This window comes from Periophthalmus magnuspinnatus, chromosome 13, assembly GCF_009829125.3.
Source record: "Periophthalmus magnuspinnatus isolate fPerMag1 chromosome 13, fPerMag1.2.pri, whole genome shotgun sequence".
In the NCBI taxonomy this organism is placed as follows: Eukaryota; Metazoa; Chordata; class Actinopteri; order Gobiiformes; family Gobiidae; genus Periophthalmus; species Periophthalmus magnuspinnatus.
Window position 1 is genome coordinate 7,738,071 of NC_047138.1, and position 19,570 is coordinate 7,757,640.

General features: G+C 40.0%; 1 protein-coding gene across 3 annotated transcripts in view; it reads left to right on the top strand.

The window, feature by feature from the left end:
• cadm1b (cell adhesion molecule 1b) overlaps nt 1–19,570 on the top strand; it is a 109,841-nt gene that overhangs the window by 77,205 nt on the left and 13,066 nt on the right. For 2 of the 3 annotated variants that reach the window (XM_033977661.2, XM_055226104.1), the window contains 6 exons: nt 1,201–1,353; nt 2,286–2,423; nt 6,767–6,925; nt 8,310–8,406; nt 9,137–9,309; nt 17,466–17,516. In XM_033977661.2, coding sequence (XP_033833552.1) covers nt 1,201–1,353; nt 2,286–2,423; nt 6,767–6,925; nt 8,310–8,406; nt 9,137–9,309; nt 17,466–17,516 — 771 coding nt within the window. The remainder of the gene's footprint in view (nt 1–1,200; nt 1,354–2,285; nt 2,424–6,766; nt 6,926–8,309; nt 8,407–9,136; nt 9,310–17,465; nt 17,517–19,570) is intronic. The other variant, XM_033977662.2, reaches the window with a different exon arrangement.

Genomic DNA, 19,570 nt, shown 5'->3' on the forward strand with positions numbered 1-19,570 from the left:
ATGAAGCCCCTTTGGATAACACTTAAATCAAGCCTTAAAGAATGAAGTCTTAATATCCCCTCTTTAAATAGTTATTAAGCCTTAATTAATGCCCCAACCCCTAACCTTAACCCCTAATTAGTTACAAAATCATCAATAAACTGTTAATAAACTATGTGTTCATTATGAATTTATGCTTTATAAGGCTAATGAGGGTCTTATGGACATTTTCCTCTTAGCTTGGGCGAGCCTCTTAACAAATTGACTGGGGTGCAGTAGGCTGTCACATCATGTCAGCATGTCAAACTGCAGAGCTTTATGGAGACAGAAACTCAGCCCTTTTCAGTTGTCTACAATAGTGAGGCTACTGCTACTTGGCATTAGCACAGGTTTGGTTGATCTGCACAGCATATCTCTGACTTTCATATGCCTCTTTTATAATACAGGTGCTGAGTATCATGCTGATGTAGCTTTATGACCTGTAGTAGTGATTAGGATGCTCAAGTCTAAAGCCCGGTGGCAACACGTCTTTCTGCACTTTAGAAACAGACAGAGCCTAAGTCCGTCTAGCTGAAAAAGCCAAAAGAGGACTTGATGAAATGTCAGGTCAAAACATCAAAAATACCCCCAATCAAATCAGCCCAAGCTGTTTATGTAAAAGAGCGCTCAAGGAGAGGGCTGACCCAAATCAAAAAGTCAGACAGACATCTAACCCACTTTGACAGCATTAAAGAAAATACCATCCACCAAGGCATCAGTATACAGCTTTTGAGGCAGTCTGACTTAGAGGCTGGGCCCTCGCCACACTCTGATTTAATTCATTATGTATGTTTGAATGCCTCTTCTTTTCCTGGAATATGTTAGCTTGTTGCAGCCATCCATGACCAGTAGCAGCCCATTTTAAGTTCCTGGACTTTCCTAGCTTGTTAGGAGTCCTCATGAGCACTCTTCACACTTTCCCGTGTCTGTGAGTGCTCTGTGGACTGTAAAGCTACTTTATAAATCAACTTGTATGAATCATTTTGAAACTCACTTTTCTTTTACTCAATTAAGGAGAAAGCACACAAAAGGGCAGCACTCCGCTGCTCCTCTCCAAGCTTGTTCTCATTTTTTTCCTTGCTGTTTTTTCTCTCTCCCTCTCACCTCTGGTGCCGTGTGTCTGGCAGTGTCTCTTGTCCATGTCCCTCCCTGGCCTCACTGTCTCTGCCTGTATGCCCACAGCTCTGAAGGACGCCCGGTTCCAGCTGGTGAATTTCTCTGACAACGAGCTGCGGGTGTCTCTGTCCAATGTGTCACTCTCGGACGAGGGCCGCTACGTGTGCCAGCTCTACACTGATCCTCCTCAGGAAGCCTACGCAGACATCACTGTCTTGGGTAGGTGCAAGGTTGCTTGTGGAAGTGCAAACAGCAGTGTCTCCTCCACACAGGCGCTGCATTGTTCCGATCACAGTTATAATATAGGAATATGCAGTGAATATGGGGAATACTGTAGATATCTTTGATTTAGCTCTTGCAAGTGAAACAAAGTGTCAGCCAATTAGGTCCTTGTGATGCTCAACGGCAAAGTCAGTACGAAAAGGAGCAGATGCTGAAGCGGATGGCTCCGCCCGTATCGGCCGTGGCAGCTGTGTTGACTCTGTGAATCCCGGTGAATGTTGACTTGGCTGCTCCAAATGAGTCCCCATTGAGAGTCAGCTGTGGTACACTTTGATGCTTTGCAATGAAATGACTCTAGTTAAGCTTTATTATACATGCAGACATCCTGGGGGATTGAAAGGAATTAAAAGCACTTTAAGTAATTACTGGAGATGTACAATTGAAACATAGCTGCAGTATTTCTGAACCAAGGGTTGCCATGAAGAGTCCTTGAAATAAACACCCTGCTGACTTTCTGCTGGAGAGTGTGAGTGAGAGGGGTACAGCCTGTTATGCAGCAAAGTCACATAGGAGCGATGAGGGATCACTCAGCCCAGTCTGTGGTACACAAGTTTTACATATGATTAAAATGCATCAACTACATCAGCGCCAAAGTACCATATTCATTTGTTGGAGTGTTGGCAACATTACAAACCATGTATTTCCTGCCCAAAAAAATATTTCCACAAGGAAAACAGGAAATTTATATCACGTTATGTTTGGAAATTCTGTGTGGTGTTAGTTAAACAGATATAAAGTTTATATTCCTATAAAATAAGCCATGAAATAATCAATATAACAGCTAATCATTACAAGCTTATGATAGTACATGTGTGATGTGTGTAGTGGTCACTGTTTTTCTGACAGTTTGTGCCTTTTTTGTGGGACAGTCCCGCCGGGCAGCCCAATCATCGAGAGCCGGGAGGACCTGGTGAGCGAGGGCAATGAGACAGAGCTCACCTGCACGGCCATGGGCAGTAAGCCAGCTGCCTCTATCCGATGGATGAAAGGGGAGGAGGAACTGACAGGTCAGTGCAGTAACAGCCTGCTGCAGTTTGCCTCACATGCTCTGGCTCTGTCCACTTCCTTCATCCTCCATCTCTACAAGTTTCTTATGTGGACCAAAAGTACAGCTCCCAAGCTCCTATACATGCTGTACCATTATGTTGACTGACATGTCCAGAACACTGCCAAAAGAAAAGTATCTAGATATTAACAGCCTCTTGCTCTTTGCAGTTCGAGCTACAACAATTTTAATGTTTGTTTTTATTCCAGTTGTAACTTATGCTTCAACTTTTATGATTTCTTCATAAAAGTTATTAATTATTTAATTCTTCTGTGATATATTCTTTGTCATTGTCATATATAATGTGTATGTGGATTTATGTTTGTCAAGGCATGGTTATGAACTAAGAACTGCACATTTGATCCCAGAGTCTTTCATAAATGGTCAGCTCGGTGCAAAATCCTTCATACTTTTCAGCTGTACTTAGAGAGATTAAATACTCACTGACTGCCTTAATACTTACCAAGGGGAGATATTTACTTGTCCATACAACATTTAAAGTGGCCATCCAAGTGTTGTTATGCTGTATATATGGATAGGATTTGAACGGAGGGGATTCATTTGGCTTGTCTAGAGATGAAATATTTAGACAAGACTGAATGTGAAGCTAAATGCCATCTGTGCCTCCAGTGCTCCCCGCAGGAGTCAAAGTCGATTTGTGTTGGGAAGTTGTTGATGGTTGTGTAAGGGAGAGTGAGACAACAGGACGGTCGGATCAGCGAAATGCCACTGACATGCTGAGAGGGCTAATCCATAACGGCAGTGGCTACATAAAAGCTGGCCCAAGTGTCATGGCCCCCCATACCCTGGAAACACAAATCACTACTCATTATGCATGTTCCAAACTATTCATTAGCTGCTCTACCCTTCAAGTTTAAAGGCGCACATCACATCACTTTTAAACAATCTCTCTGATCATGTTTGTCTCTTGTTTCACTGCACTGCCAAGGCCAGTCCTTAATAGCCAAAAGGAAATGTGCTAGCTAATTTAAACATACTTGCAAACGTGCAGAGAGGTTTAGCAGCCATTTATCATGCTGGCAGGTTTAGGCCTACAGGGTTTAGGGGTGAGAGACTGCAAGGTGGGAAAAAGGCCAGTTACCATAAACGGCAGTGATGCTGTATATATAGCAAAGCAATAATGTTAGAAAATATGTGCAGAAAATATGGATATTCTTGTATGTATATAGGGTATATTGGGGCTCATTCATGAAGCGTTTTTATAAACAAATTTGTACTTGGAACATTTTTGCCACTCACAAAATGTTTTGTTAACTGAAAACGTTTTTTTTTCTGGAAGAAAAAAACTGACTATTTGGAAGTCCTCCAAATAGTCAGGAGCACTCATAAGAACAAAAATTCTGTTTTAGAATATTATTACTCTAATAATGCAACACAAAATTCTAACTTCTCCAAGATTGTAAGTTTTGGGTTTTTTTTTTCTTAAATGATTTCATATAAAAATATTACTATGTGATCCAGTAACATTTATGAGTAGTTTTATAGGGCATGTGGTCTATTTGGTCTAACAGACTTTATACAGGCTGCAGTGACAGCCTCAGCCTGTCCCAGCCCCAGTGCTCTCCATATGGGCCACTGTCCTGTGCCTGGTCACCGTGCCGGACTCAACACCCCCACACCCCCACACCCCCTTCACCCCCCAGCCGCCCTCACTCGCTATGTATCATAGGTTCACCACTCACGGAAAGCACTTATTCCAAAAGGTTGGTTACTTAAATATGCCCTTAATGAGTGTGTTCATGTGTGTTTGGACATTTTTAATCGCCGTTGATGCAGTAAAAATGTCTGTTGACTCGCTCTGGATGTCATAATGCTAAGCCCATATTGGCCATGTATGGAAGTTTAGAGAGCGTTTCTTACTAAATACATATACTTGTTATGTAATGTAAATGAGTGTTGTGGTGTTTGTAACTGGATTTTGGTGAATTAAGCGCAACTGTCATTTAAGAAGAAATTTGGCTGAACGTTTTGCGAATCTGGCGTAGAGTTCTCTCAGCATCTTCTTAAAGTGGAAGTTATGAAAAATATTTTAAGGAACCATTCATGAATGAAGCCCATTATTATTAGGTTATAAACAAGGTTGATAATTAATGTAGATTTACTGCATAAGTCACTTATTGTACACTCTTCAACATACTGACAGGAACTGTATCTGATTTTTATTGTCTTAAAAACGTGAAACACAGAACTTTCAGAGCATCATTCATCATCTCGGTAAAACTAACAACAATTAGCATGCTAACAGCACACTTCTTGTTTTCTGAAGAATAAAGTGTTCTATAATGAGATGCAAAACACACTCAGATGTCTCAGTTTTACCCCAAGAGCTGTTTTTACAACATATCTGTACAGGGGTAAAACAAGTATTTTGTTTTACTCTCTTTTTATGTATTTTGCTCAATACATGAAAAAAAAGACACATTTATTTTCAAACATGCTTCAAAATAAAAACACTACTTAAATTGTTAAATATTTTGTAGTTGTTTGAGAGTCTGTGTAATCCGGATAATGATTATGATTATGAAAATATGATAAATTATGAAAATATGATAATTTTTGTCATTTTTTATTGTCAATTACTCATGATTAGTTGATTAATTGTTAAGTCCTACAAGTTAAACTGTTAAACATTTAAAAGGTTCTGTGTAAAAGTAAACTCATGGCAGTTGCAGAGTAGTATTGGAGTACATTTTTACTCAGTGCTGACAGTTTTATTGAACATTGAGCGGTGGCAGCTACAGACAGCAGGATCAGTGATGCTGGCGCACTGTGCTGGCAGGCAAGAGGCCGGGCTTAAAACGCGCCGAGGCACTGTGTCACCCTGAGGAGCGGCTATGCTTGATTGCACTGGGATTGATCAGTAGTTGATGCTCACAAGCGCGTTTGATTTGACGTCTCTGCTGCAACACTCCAGTCTCCTCTGCATTCAGATTGGAGTCCTTCCTCGACCTGATCGCTCTTGTTTTTCTTGTCAGCGCGGAGATGACACTGATAATTGACAGGCGTTTGGTGGAGGACAAAATTTTAAGATGGTTTGATCCACAGAATTAAATTAGTGGCTTCACAAGTTGTAAAATCATTTGAAATATTTCAGCCCTCTAAATTATTCAGCAAGACTTTTTCAATTAGCACGTAGAGTGAGAGTTTTTTTCTTGACTTGATTAGAGCTAGTTTGTCCCTTTAGTTTTGCCATTTAGCACACATGAGCAACTTCAACATCTCCCAGTGTGACAATGTGCATTATTAAAACACAAATCTGTCCAAATTTGTGTTACTAACTATGTGTAAATTGTACAGTATAAATTATATAATAAAGAGATTTCCATCAAATTTGTTTTTACAACACAGCTGTCATGTTCTTTATGACACACTGCAGCTAATCCATGCAATTACTTACAAAGAATACATTAAGTCTGTCTATAGAACTGAATTTTAAATGTCACACATTCTAACCTATGTTTTATACATTGTCATCACAGGTTCACACATACATTCCTTGTCTTTTGTCTCATGGATTATTATAGCTCCTACATTACAGGAACATCCGGTGTGTTTTAAAGAGCCTGTTCAGGCGCTATGGCCAGTCACGTTTAATGGTCTGCAGTGCACTGAGTGCTCACACCTCCCACTACTGTAAATGTTGTGTAGTCCACTCGGAGGCAGTGTATGGTGTGTGTTACATGGGTTCGTTTCCATCAGGAGGCCTGTGAGATCATCCACTGTGGAACAACAGTATTTTGGCCTGAGACTGGACTCCCCGGTGACGCGGCTGAAATGGAAGTGTGCTGCAGGTCAGAGTAGGGCTGTAATTATTTCCTCACTTCATTAAGTGCGAGTAAACCATCGCACTCAGCACTGCAGCTAATGCCGCGCCCCTGTGGCATTGTAATGCTCTCTAAATGAATGCCCCTCTGACAGCCCAGGGCCTAGTGGGCAGCAGATTACTGCAGGGTGAGCCCCAACAATGCCCCAGTCTCAAACTGCACAGCCTTCATTATAGTGCTGATAGAACCCTGTGCTCCGCACTGCTCCTGTCACAAATGAAGGCCCGGGGCCCATCACAGTCCACTAACGCCAGGTTTGGGCTCCACATCTATGAATCACAAATTAAATGTAAATGCCATCTGAAAGCAGCTATCATAGACAGGTATGTGCTTCTAATATCTCTGACTATTTGCTCATTAGGTCAGTGCAGGGCTGTGCGGCGGCACGATTTGATGGCAGATTTCTGAGCGAAACTGCACTTAACTTTCCTCCTGTCTTGTGCCGGTGGTGTTTTTCCAGGAGAGGCCACGGTGGAGGAGACATATGACAGGATGTTTACCGTCAGCAGCCGCGTGAGGTTTTCTGTCACCAAAGACGATGATGGAGTGCCAGTGGACTGCATCATTGACCACCCGGCTGTAAAGGACCTCCTGGCTCAAAGACACTTGGAAGTGCTATGTAAGTGACCGAGGGATGCACACTACTCCAAGAAACTGCATGTGTTGCCAAGCCCCCGTGCAAACACAATTAACTAAACTGGGTCCTCTATAGAGGATATGACTTGGCATTTTATAATACAGCCCTGACCCAAGAGAAAAAACACTTTGAATTCATTTGACTTTTGGAATCAGCACCATAACACTATTTTTAGCTTGAACACACTGGTGGACTGTCAATCAATGAGCATAATGCTGCCTGTGGGCACAAACCTGTCCTTCCATAACCTTCCTACTTTATTAGATGTCTCAAATTGTAAACACCAAAAAGGACAGAAAAAGTACAGTTGTATGATGTACTTTCTGAGATAAAATATATATAGATATGATTTATAGGAATCAATTAACCAGTTAGCTTTAGTAGAGTCTTTAAAGGTGCCATATGTAACTTTTCTAGTAGGAGGTTGGCCCCTTGCTTGTGTTTATAGAGATGATTTTTGCCAAGAATGTTTCAGAGAATGGCATTAAAACATATATACATCTTTGATTTAGCAAGTTACAGTACGTGTGTATTATTGTTCAAAAATACTTTGAAAAACATGCATTCTTGCTAAGAGTCAGGTCACCTCTCTAAAGAATCTAATCTGGTTGTGTCCTCACCACCTGCTTGTCTCCATAGATATAAATAAGTTAAATGCCATACTGTGGAACATTCCAGGTAAAGCAATTATGATTCCATGGAGAAAAGCAGGTGGAGAATACTCAATCAGAAATGTTACATAGTGACCCTGAGCTAGAAATATTGGAGTACCTGGCAACCATTTTGAGGTAGGTCCTGGGCTTTGGAAAAGAGAACTTAATGTGAAACTTGACCATGTCTCAAAGAAATCTGAAATAGCCTCTGTGAAGTCAAGAAAGAAAAAAATATCAACTTTCTTTGATGTCAGACAAAATATAGGTGTTCTTTTAATAGTGCGGTGATTGTACAGGTAATACTGGCTGCCTTACACTGTTCAACATCAAGGAAAGGTTAACGTACCCTTTTATACGCTGTATGGAATATTAATTTATTTCAGATAGACAACTGTTTTATTTGACCTTTCAAAGAAAAAAGAAAAAGCTTGACTGGAGCCGTTTGACATTTTGGTAATCTTTGGTGAGCATTGATAAGAAGGGAAAAATCGTTTTTGCTGTAAGCTACAGTAGACTCGGTATGTCTTCTGAGCACATGGGAAAAATCACCTTACCCACCATTATGTTTTACTCTGGGCTATTTGACTCCGTGTACGAGTTTCCCTCCACGGCGCGATTCATTATGTGGTTGTACTGTACTCTTTAGCTGCGGGTGCAAGGAGGACTGCCGTGTTATAACATGGGGCACTGGAGTATTGTGTGTTTCTTTTCAGATAAACCCGAAGTGAAGATTGTGGTGACATATCCTGAAGGTCTGACAAGAGAGGGAGACAACTTGGATTTGACATGCATCGCAGAGGGCAAACCGCAGTGAGTGTATTGCGTATATTTTTTTCAATTATGAGCAGTTTTATAATCATAGGTTTATAATTTCCATGCATGCCTTTTGTATTGTGTAAAAATGTAATTCGCTTACCGGGGAAATAAAACATAGCATCAAAAAATAATACTAATTTGACTATTTCTGCAACTTCTTCTACCAATATACTAGGGCTGGGCAATTCAAATTTTAATCATATGTAGAACCATTTCCCTAAAATTGTCAGTGATCAGCTTGGGTCTTTTTAATCAAGAGAACTACAGCCAGGGCTCTGTCTCAAGAAAAGTTCAAACTTTGGAAGAAGAAATTGGACAAGTTTCAGTGTTAAATGGCACCGACTAATATTTTGTTTTGTTGTTAATGTTACCACTTCAGTGCTGTAGGTTCACTTCCCAGCCATGACTGTTTGTTGAATGTCCCTACTGCTCTTTCCCATTTCACACTACAACTGAGCAACATCTGAATATAAAACAATTGTGATACATTTCTTGCCAAATCGCCCGACTTTGCACTAAGGCATGTATTTATTTTCCATTCTTTATTTGTTATGCATATGCAGGACAACTGACTCATCCCATTTAATCCCTCATTTGCAAGATCTACTAGTTGTCTATATGTATCCAAGTGCAAGAGCCCTGTTATTGTCTTAAAAAATTCTAAAAACTCCACTTTAAGACAACGATTGCTTCTTTAATGACTGCGTACCTGTGTTGTCCTCAGTCCTCATCAGATAAACTGGCTGAGAGTGGATGAAGATGTGCCCCCTCACGCTGTGGTCACTGGTTCAGACCTTTACATCGAGAATCTGAACAAGTCTTACAATGGGACCTATCGCTGTGTGGCCTCCAACGCAGTGGGCGAGGCCTTCGATGACTACATTCTTTACGTCTATGGTATGACAGTTTCTATTTTATCATTTGTAAGTAGTAGCTATAAAGTAGATTAACATTGCTTTTGTGATAAGAAATATATACATGTAAGTAATTACTGAGCTCAAAATCACAGAAGGTGGCTACATTTAGCAAATCTCTAAAGCTTAAAAAAATGTGTTGCAGATTTGTGGCGCCAGTGTAGTAAGTATGCCTAATAAGTCAGGGATAAAGTGTCTGTTTGCTGTGCCCTGCTCTGCTATAATTGTTGTTAAAAATACTGGAATATACTGGAATATGTTATGCCATGTTATGCTAGTACAGTACAACATGGCCAAATTCAGCGCGCTAATTAAATAATCTGCTAATTAAAGCCCCACCTTATAACTTTTTTAGTCTTTTCTTTTAAATTGCACTGAAAAACTTTTGATAATGTTCTTCCTTACTCTGTGTGGGCTTGCATCTCCACATAATCGACTCTTATTTGGCCTGGAGAATGACCTTCGTCTGCTTATTATCATGCAAATGTTGATCTTTGGCCATAAATCCACACTATGGCATAAAACTTATCTATGGAGAATGTTCCAAACCATGGTCCAAACTATTTTCAAAGAATCGTGCTTGTGATGTGCCACCTCCAGAAAGTTTCATTGTGTTTTTTGAATGTGGCTTTGAAATAGATACAGAATTGCTCAATAAAATATCAGATTTTTTTGTCCAGAATCTGTATTTTTGCAGACGTCTTTACCGATCTGTTTTGCACATTTGTACACGCTCTGCAGTCCTTACAGCCTTCTCTTTCTGACCATGAGGCTTTATCAGAGGCTCTATTAGTCCTCTCATGTGTGACTGGCTGTAGATTTGTTCATGAAAAGTGTGTAGAATCTGAATAGACTTGTACTAAAGGCCAGGCGTGGGTCATCTCTCCAAGGACAGTAAATGCCACGGCTCTTTTTTTCCCCAGCTCGAAAACTCTCATCACTAATTCCTCAGTCAATACAGACAGCATTAGCAGCTCCACTGGGGCACAGCTCAACCTAAAAATACCTAATATCAAAACAGATCAAAACTAAATTGGAAAAATAATCAAAATAGAGTCTTCTAAAAACTCTTTTGGTGAAACAAGGTCATTGTGAACAAACTTATTTGGCGATCAGAAAAGTTTGTACAAACAGCTCTTGTGTTTAAAGTCATCCTTGAGCTCCTGAGGGGGGACAGCGGGAGGGATGCGTTTGAAGTGCCCAGAATCAGAGACTGCAACATTTACAATCACGTAACGTAACGCTATCTAGTACACACTGCCCGGACCTTAATTTCCCATTTTCTCTTTGGTTTGCGATTTGAAACAGGCACGGCAGCCATTGCTGGTAAGTTTAGCCATCTCCACTGGCAGCTGCTGCACCCTGCTGCTCAGAAAAATGTTTTGTATTTTGCCCTGTGTTACAATTGGTTTGGTTCTGTGTGTGAGAACATTGTCCACTGATGACCAGTGCCAAACACTGTCTACAAAGAGTCATTCTAAATAATATGACCTAAATCTAAATCTGCACAGGCCAGTGAGACCCAATATTATCACCCATAGTAGTGGAGGAACTGCATCAAGCAGACATATTTTTGTTGTTCTGTTCAACAGGAAAATTGACAAATAAGTTTAAGAAAGGCTAAATTGTCAGGCACTTTGATTAGCTACAAAACTGGACCTCTTTGTTGTGTGTTTTATTTGCAGTGGTCAGTTTAACTAGTCCTATCAGCTGACAGTAGTGATAGGCTGCATTCAAGATAAAACACAAATTAAATATAGTTACTGTAATAAAGAGAATCTCAGGTCCAACTTGTTTTCACAGACATTTTTGAGGAAATGTGATTTTATTGTAAACAAGTTTTGTTTTGACAGCAGCACTTAAGGAGAATGCTTCCAGGAAGCATCCTCTTGGCAGAGTGTGGAATTATGCCTCTTAAAGCTTAAACCTGACCCAAACAGAGCGATCAAACCTTTGTTGAAAATGGGCTTTGTGACAAATGTTAGTGATTGGCAATGTTGTTTCAAATTATCACTCAATAAGCTTGTTTATTTTGTGTTTGACAACCATGAACTCTATGTCAAAAAACATAATTTTAACATGTTTTGTTTGACTGATAAGCAAATGTTAATGACAGCTGTTTGGAAACACACATTTGAGAAAATAAATGCATTTGTATCGCTTGTGTCATCCGCGCTATTTCAGCAATTGCAGGGCAGACATTGAATGGGATTTTAATGGAGGCACAAGGTCTTGGTCACAGGCAGAAAATGTGGAGAAGAAAAACAAGTGTGTTTGGATGCAGGTTTTTAACAAGGTAACCAGGGACTGAATACTTGACACATGGAGATTTCAGATTTATGCCTAGGTGTCATTCAGGGCTCATGTCATATTATGGGTAGATGTATGCTATATACTGTGTGCATATGTCTTTGACATTAGTGGTCACGAGTCTCGAGTGTAAAAACAACCTTTGCCATAAACAGTGTGAATGTAACAAGTCAAGTCACACCTCAGATATGGAGCTTGGTGTAAATCACCTTTTGTTGAAGAGGGATTCTGAAGGTGAATAGTGTGAAATCTTATAATTATGGCAAAGAAACGCTGTGTGTTGTGGTATATGCTAATAGGTAATTGCCTACTCAAATCTTTTGAAATTGCATGTATTTTTTAAATCAGTCACATCCTTAAATGGAGTCTGGATTTGAATATTTTTTTCATATTTCAGAGATTGATGCATTTTACAGAATATGCATATTTTTTTCTGTTTTCTGGTGTAAAATATTAAATACACGAGTTTGCAAATGATTTCCATTTATAAAAGCCTTCAAAGTTATGCTCAGTAAAGTAGATCGCTTGAAGGTGCTGAAGCATAATCACCTCACTCTAAGTGTGAGGGAAAGAATCATTTTTGAGGCAGCCTAACGTGACAAAATGTGAGACTTGTGAGTAGCTATACATTTTGAAGTTTGTTTTTGTATAATAATTGACCAAAAATCTCCAAATGACTTATGATAGCTTGATAAAGTGCTGTTCGTTGTTATCACAGCTTGGTCAGTGGTTGTCATGACCACATGTAGAACAGCTGCGTGGTCTGGTCTCACCTCACAGGCCTGTCTAAACCGATTAAACTCTGTGAAGGTTGAACTGAGGTTAATGTGATTCTCAGATACCACAATGCACCTTGGTTTTGTCCAGGCAGCCCTCGAGACTCTATTACGTGCACCTGGCCATAGGCTTCAGTCATATGAAAAAAATATGATTTATAGTGTACATAATGTCCAATTCAGTTCACCCAGTCTGCATCTGAGACTTGTCATAGAGCTGGTATGAATGTTTGTCCTGTTATACATCATTGTGTTCTACTATTTCACCCCCTTCTCCCAGTTGTTCTGTAATCACCTTTCCCAAACAACCAAAATAGCACATTCAAGTAGCATTTCTTTCCAGCTAAAGTTGTGATTCAAGCTTTGATTTTACTCATAACCTTGATTTTGCCCAAACTAATGTTAGAATTCTTGCTTAAAACAGAGTAAAAATGTGGTTTCAACTGCAACTAACAATCTTTCAAATAATTACTCCCTGATAGAGACGTTGTCAATGAATCGCCTCTGGTTATGTTATTATGACTATTCATGCGCCCACGGCTCTTTAATTAATTAATTTTTGGGGGTTTCTTGCAAACGACAGAACAAAATTGAAAGAATAGTGCCCTCTTGTTTCCAGTCCGTTCTTCAGTTACTAACTTCCTTATCACATGCTTTACCTGCTCCCTTTAAACACTGTGCCTTCTCTGTTGTGTGAGTGCAGAGCTTGTATGACTGTACCTCACTATAATGAGACACAGGAGATGGTAAAAGGTGCTCATAACTGCAAATAATCATGTCTCCAACCCCCACTCCTCTTTTCCGGAGGATTTAATGCCAGACAAAATCACATTGTGGCTCATATGAGGTTTGGTTGTCCCAGACTAATCATGTGTGCTATGTGGGCTTAATTAGTGTGTTTGTGCACGTAGATTACTGTTAGCATGATAATTGTGTGCTATTTTTATGTAGCTCCACACAGCATCAAGGCACCATCCCGACATCTGGTCCTGCCCACTCACTCAGGCTTTATAATATGATACACATTTTAAATCTCCTCCTAAATAATGTTATGTGAAGAGGCTTGTTTTATGAGTTGGTTTGGTTGTCTAACAAGATCACAAGAATTACGTGCTTAGTAATCGAGGGCGTGTAAAGGATAAAGAAATGCATATTTTGAGTATAGAGAAAACAAACAAACAGGTGGATCACAAATGTGTCTGTTCCATACTATGATATAAAAAGAGGTTGCTGAACTAATGACTGTTCTTTGATAAATATGACTCTTATACCTGTTTCAATGAGGTCATAAAGCTTTAATGTTGTTCTTAAATTTTCCTTTTGAATTTGGCTGTTTTGTTCAACTCGACATTTATATCCCAAAGTATTAAGGTCAGTTCCCAGTTCATAAATGTATCATCCTTAAGTTTTGGTTTTTTTTGGGGGTTTCTTTTTTGCAAATTGGATTTTTACAAAAAGTAGTAAATGGTCATCACTAGTAGATCGTAATCATCGCTGAAGATAATTGGGTGAAAGTGTGTGAACTTTGCTCTTTTCTATTTAGCCACAGACTAATGACCTTCTCTGACAGGCAGCTTAGACCAGAGTGAGGCTGTGTAAATCCCATTCGTATCACAGCTCCTTTATACAGCAGACTGGATTGGACTAAGAGGAGACAGGGGTGAATTGTACCCCCCAGCTCCTGTCTGCAGTGGGACAGCTCGCCTCATGTTATAACTCAAACTCTAGCCCTTGGCAGGACTTCACAACTGCCCACTCTCTCCCAGTCTAACTCACATTGGCATTTGGACCTGTAAATCTAATGGACTAAATAGCAAAGGATTTACAAACCACTACCACACATATAGTATTCTACAAGTTATTTACAGTGACAAAAGCAGTACTGAAAAAAAACATGTATGTGACACTGCTGCAAGTAAGCAGTGTTTAAAGGTGTACTATGTAACTTTTCTGCTTGGCTCAATGCTTTGCCTGAAATGTTCCTTGACATGGTAAAAGCCAAAGTTAAAGTTACGTTACTATGGATCAGATCTGGACGACAGAGGGATTACACAGACATCGATCCTCAACTTGACATTTAAGTTATCTATCTCCAAGCTGTTGATACAACCTGTTTAACTTACTAGTCAGATTTATGGAGTGGTGATCCCACTCAGAGTAACAAAGCATGCTTTTCAGGGTATTTTTTTAACAATAACTGTAATAAATGAGATATTTAATGCCATACTGTAGAACATTCCAGGTACAGTAATAAGATCGTCATGGACACATAGTGGTATTGGACACCCCATCAGAAAAGTTGCATAGTGCACCTTTAAGATGTTATACAGCATGTTCAAAGTGATAAACTGGACTATGGACTAACAGTGCACTATGTAACTTTTCTGCTATCTGCTTGTCTCCATTAAGATGTTATGGCTTTGCCTTGAATGTTCCACATTATGGCATTAAACGTATCTCTCCATGGAGACAAGCAGGTGACACCACCAGGCCATGTAAAGGTATGTATCTGTGGAGCTTGTTTTTCAAACACATTTTGAGCTGTAAAAACGCCTATAACTTTATCAATTTTAAAATATAAGTTTGAGGCTTTACTGTGCAACAGTTCAGGCAAAGCAATAGCATCTCAATGGAGATGACAGCTTCCACTAGAAAAGTTACATAGTGCTTCTTTAAGTATTTATCACTTTGTCCGTTGCCTTGGTGAAGTGTGTGAAAGAATTTCATCAACTTCGAATGGTTGGCAGACTTAAACAAAGTCAAAGCTGTATTTTATTGTATTTTTACTGTGTAGAATAACCAACCTGCAACATTTCACCCTTTTCTTTTGTATTCTCATTTGAAACACTAAATGGGACAACAAATAGCCAGGCAAAGGAAAACCCTATTACTTCTCCCTTTGCTGTCATGTTTGCGAGTATGTTTAAGCAGGCATGGATAAACAATTTCTCCTGCATTGTTTCACTTTATGGTTAAATTTTCTCATATCGAATTCTTCTTCGATACAAATACTCCCTGAAAATATGGCCTTCAACCAAACACACTCATATTTCAGCCCTCATAATGTTGAGCCCCGAGTCATCCAGGCTGGAAATTGCCCATAGAGAATTCTTGTTTCGCCTAGATATTATATGTGCCACATCCTATCCCGGCCTTTGTGAAGACCCTCTTCCCTGAATGGCCAATTTCCCTCTTCCCAGACACTGACATTTCAGCTATCAGCCTGCCATACGGTCACAGGGAACCAAATCTAGCCCCCCACCCCACTCACACGAGCCCCCCTGCCCCACTTCAAATACTGTCAGAGGAGAATCTCTTCCTGATACCCAGATACCCTATACCACCAGCTGCACCACCGCCCCCGCCCCCTGCCTGCACCCCCCGTATATAGCCTGCAACATTATGCCCTGCTTGATGTTTTAGCATTAGTTTAGGAGTGTGTGCGGTCCCCTACTGCTGGCTTTTGATGGAGTGGAGACAGTAACGGCACGAAGACAGCCAGCCAATTTCCCCCGCTGAGTCCCTTCCACAGCGAGGGGCCGCGATATCTCCCCTTCGCAAAGCTGCCTGGCATATAGTACTGGCCCTGATGAGGCTGCTTTGAGGCCCTCCTTAGTAGTGCCGCACACCTGAATTGCCCTCCATTTTGTTTGTGCGATGATTTTATTTCGGGGGTTAGCGACAGGGCTAATCAGTGCACCGCGGGGTAGGGGGGGTGATGGAGCACAGAAGGGGAGGGGGGTGATGCTCGAGGCTGTGCGGCAGTGCAGCGGGAGACCACCAGACTGGTTTAATTTGCAGTTTGACTTAATTATTGAGAGTGACTGTGCAAAATAGCAATAGCGTGCCGTGATTGCGAGACATTATTATTCATAGTTAATTAGAAAACATATCGAAAACGAAACAAAAGCCTACTAAACCTAGACCATTTCTTTTTGTAACCTGCTAAGTGAGCAAGCAATTGGCTGTGTTTGTTAAATCGTTGATATGTGGCATCACTGTCAATTATGTTGTGACAGGAAATTAATATGATAGCAACTCCAGCTGCCTCAGTGGAATGTCAATTAGGGTGTTACCACGCTAATGCTAGCTGCTACAGAAGAGTCGCACATTAGCAAATAGGTGTTAGCTTTAAGCAGATAGCATTGCAAAGTGAACCCTAGTTAACTTGTGTAATTACCAGAGGTGGAAACTTGCTAGATATATTCTCTCAAGTCATTTTTGCAAATACTTATCAGACGCAGACAGAGATGACAAGTATGAGTTAGTATTACTCATGCACAAGTAAAAAGTAGTTTGTTTTAAGTTCATAATCGTTAATCATAAAGTAAGAGTAAGGGGCAAAACTACTTCTTGAAATGTCTTCATGGAATTACTCAAGCAGTTGATGATTTCATTAGGTTAGAGTGATTTGTAAAACTACTTGATACGTTGTTTAGGCCTGTCATAATTACACATTTTGAAATACTGCTGATATATATATTGCTGAAGAACATATAGATGATAAACGATAATATTGAAACTAATTTATGCAACTGATACAGTAGCTCTAAAGCAGAATTATCCTCCAAAAATATGGTTAAAAACATGCAATACTGTAAATAAATAGCAGAATGAAACACGTTAGACATTAGTTTGCATCTATGACGCTGCATCAAAGTTATTAATTCAACCCTTTATGGCTCAGATCTTAATAGAAAAATAATAGAATAGTAACAAAAAGTTCCCACTGACTCAAAGAAAAAATACTAACGAAAGGATTGTTCCATCTATCATATATTAAATGATAACTCGATATAGTTATCATGTGTTGGAGGTAGGTTTTTTTCTACATAGGTGTACATTAAACACACTTTTACTTTTTTGAGTACTAGATTACTCAAATTTCTACTATTTCATGATGAAAGTAAAGCAAAAAAGTACATATTCCAGCTAGTAACTACTACTGGAATAAAGCTTCTCATGTCAAATGTCTTGTGTCTATCTCCTTATCTTTGTCTTGCTTTATTTCTTATACATGTTCTTTATTTTTGTTTCACTCTTTTTCATCTAGATGCTCCCACTACTATTCCTACACCCACCACCAACCCAGTCAACACACAAGGTACTGTATGCCCCCTCCCTATTGTCCCTAATATAAGCGTGTGTGGATGGAGGAGTGCGTGTGCTGCATGACCATAGCGGAGGATCACGGAGAAATAATGGGAGCTTGTAGTAAAGGTTAGAGCCACTGCGTATGAGCGGTTTTAATCAGATAGAGCTGCTGATAGGTGACACTGAGGGACAGGCAGTCAGTCCTTTCCACTCACACGTTTGATTTGAGCAAAAACTGCCTTGGCTTTTGTACTATCTTATCAGCATCTGCAGCAATATCTCAACCGGCCTATCCGTCATATTAGAATGCCCTTTACATCTCTCCCACAAATGCCGGTTCAAAGGCATCAATAACATATCCTCAAAGACATACCAAATGGATGGGAGACACTTCATTTGTTTAGTGTAGTGCATGTTTTGGCTTCGTACATACTACTTTGATCTAGAAAATGTTCACAGATTCAGGATATCACATGGAAACTGCATGTTAGACGGGTGAACCGACTGCATAAGGTCATGATATGTCTGATTGATGTATTATTTAATTAATCAAAAGGAACATTAATCTAAGACTGACATTTAGATGCGTCAGCATGTACTATTTAAAGTACTTCATCAGTGACTTCTAAAGTAAAGAAAGTGTGTTTTATTCTATTCCATGGTGTTTGTGAGCTGAGCAGCAGCTCCTTTCTCAATAACTGAACTGAAATTAGCTCAGTATAGCATAAAGGCTGCATTGTAACTACTTGCTTTCAGTTGTAAATGATTAATTGGTTGATTTGATCAGTGTGCTATATGAGTATGTGTGGGTATAGCTGAACAAAAAGCTCCTGACTCATTCCTTTTCCTGCCTTTTATGATGCTCTTGTTGTTAACCCTACTTCCGGTTCAAGGCTCTGGCTCACTGCATTTAGTCTGAGGATATGCGTCACCATTGGCTGTGATGGTACATACACTATGGGCAGCATCAGCCAGCTCTGGGTGTGGCGTCAGACAGGAAGTGGCTTTCTTGACTCCGCATTTTAACTATAAGCTACAGCTGCACCTTCTTCCTGGTTTCTGCTGTAGCATTCAAGTCATTTTCCAAAGACAGGCCTGAAAGAGGATTTACCATGATTTATGCAGTACATGCTGGGAGGATGTAATTGAGCTTTCTTGCAGTTCACTACTCTTCTAAATACCCTGTCACAGGGGCAAAGCTAAGCTGGCTGGCTGTAGATTGCTCCGCACGGCCTTAATCAGCATACAGCACCGTATAGCATATTCCTGTTGCCATTAAGGAGGTATACAGCCCGATTTCGTATTCATCCGTCTGGAGGGGCGTGCGAATAGGAGCAGACACTTTACCACCAGTGGAGCTCTAATCAGAGGCCACTCTGCAGCACACAGCCAATCAGCCATTGTTCTTATGCATTATGTTCTGGACACACTATAATGATAGCAATGTGATTGAACAAAACAGCATTTTAAAAAGTAGAACTGGCCATTAAGTGGATTACATACTGGGTATCAACATTTTTCACTTATATAAATAGAACATTGTGACATGGTGTGACAGAAAGAATGTTGCACGGATGCCGAATGTCGAATGTTTTTTTCTATAAAGAGGCTTGATTTTAGCATGAACTAAAGCCCTGTTATCCATCTCCAGAAGGTGCACAGAAATATTGAATAGCACAGTGAAAACACGATTCAGTATTAAGTGTAAACTTGAGGCTGAATTTAGACAGGCACACTGTGCAGATGGTTACACTAAGAAAAACAGTGCAAGTGGGTGTAGACCTCTTAGGGGCCAACGTCTCCTTTCTTCCTTCTTTCTGTGTTATATTTACTACAAATCAAAAAGCTTTTAGTTGACATCATGTGTCAGAAAAGATGAAGGAAGACGTGTTTGACTTTTCCTCACAACAACCTGTGCACACAAGTCAGGCTGCTCCTCTAAACCGATGCATGCAGCACCAATCTTAACAAGAAAAGAAACTTGTGCAGTGCGTGTTTTTCAAGATGGACACCAAATGGTTACAACCAACATCAGAAGAAGAAAAAAAATGTCTTCTACAAGTT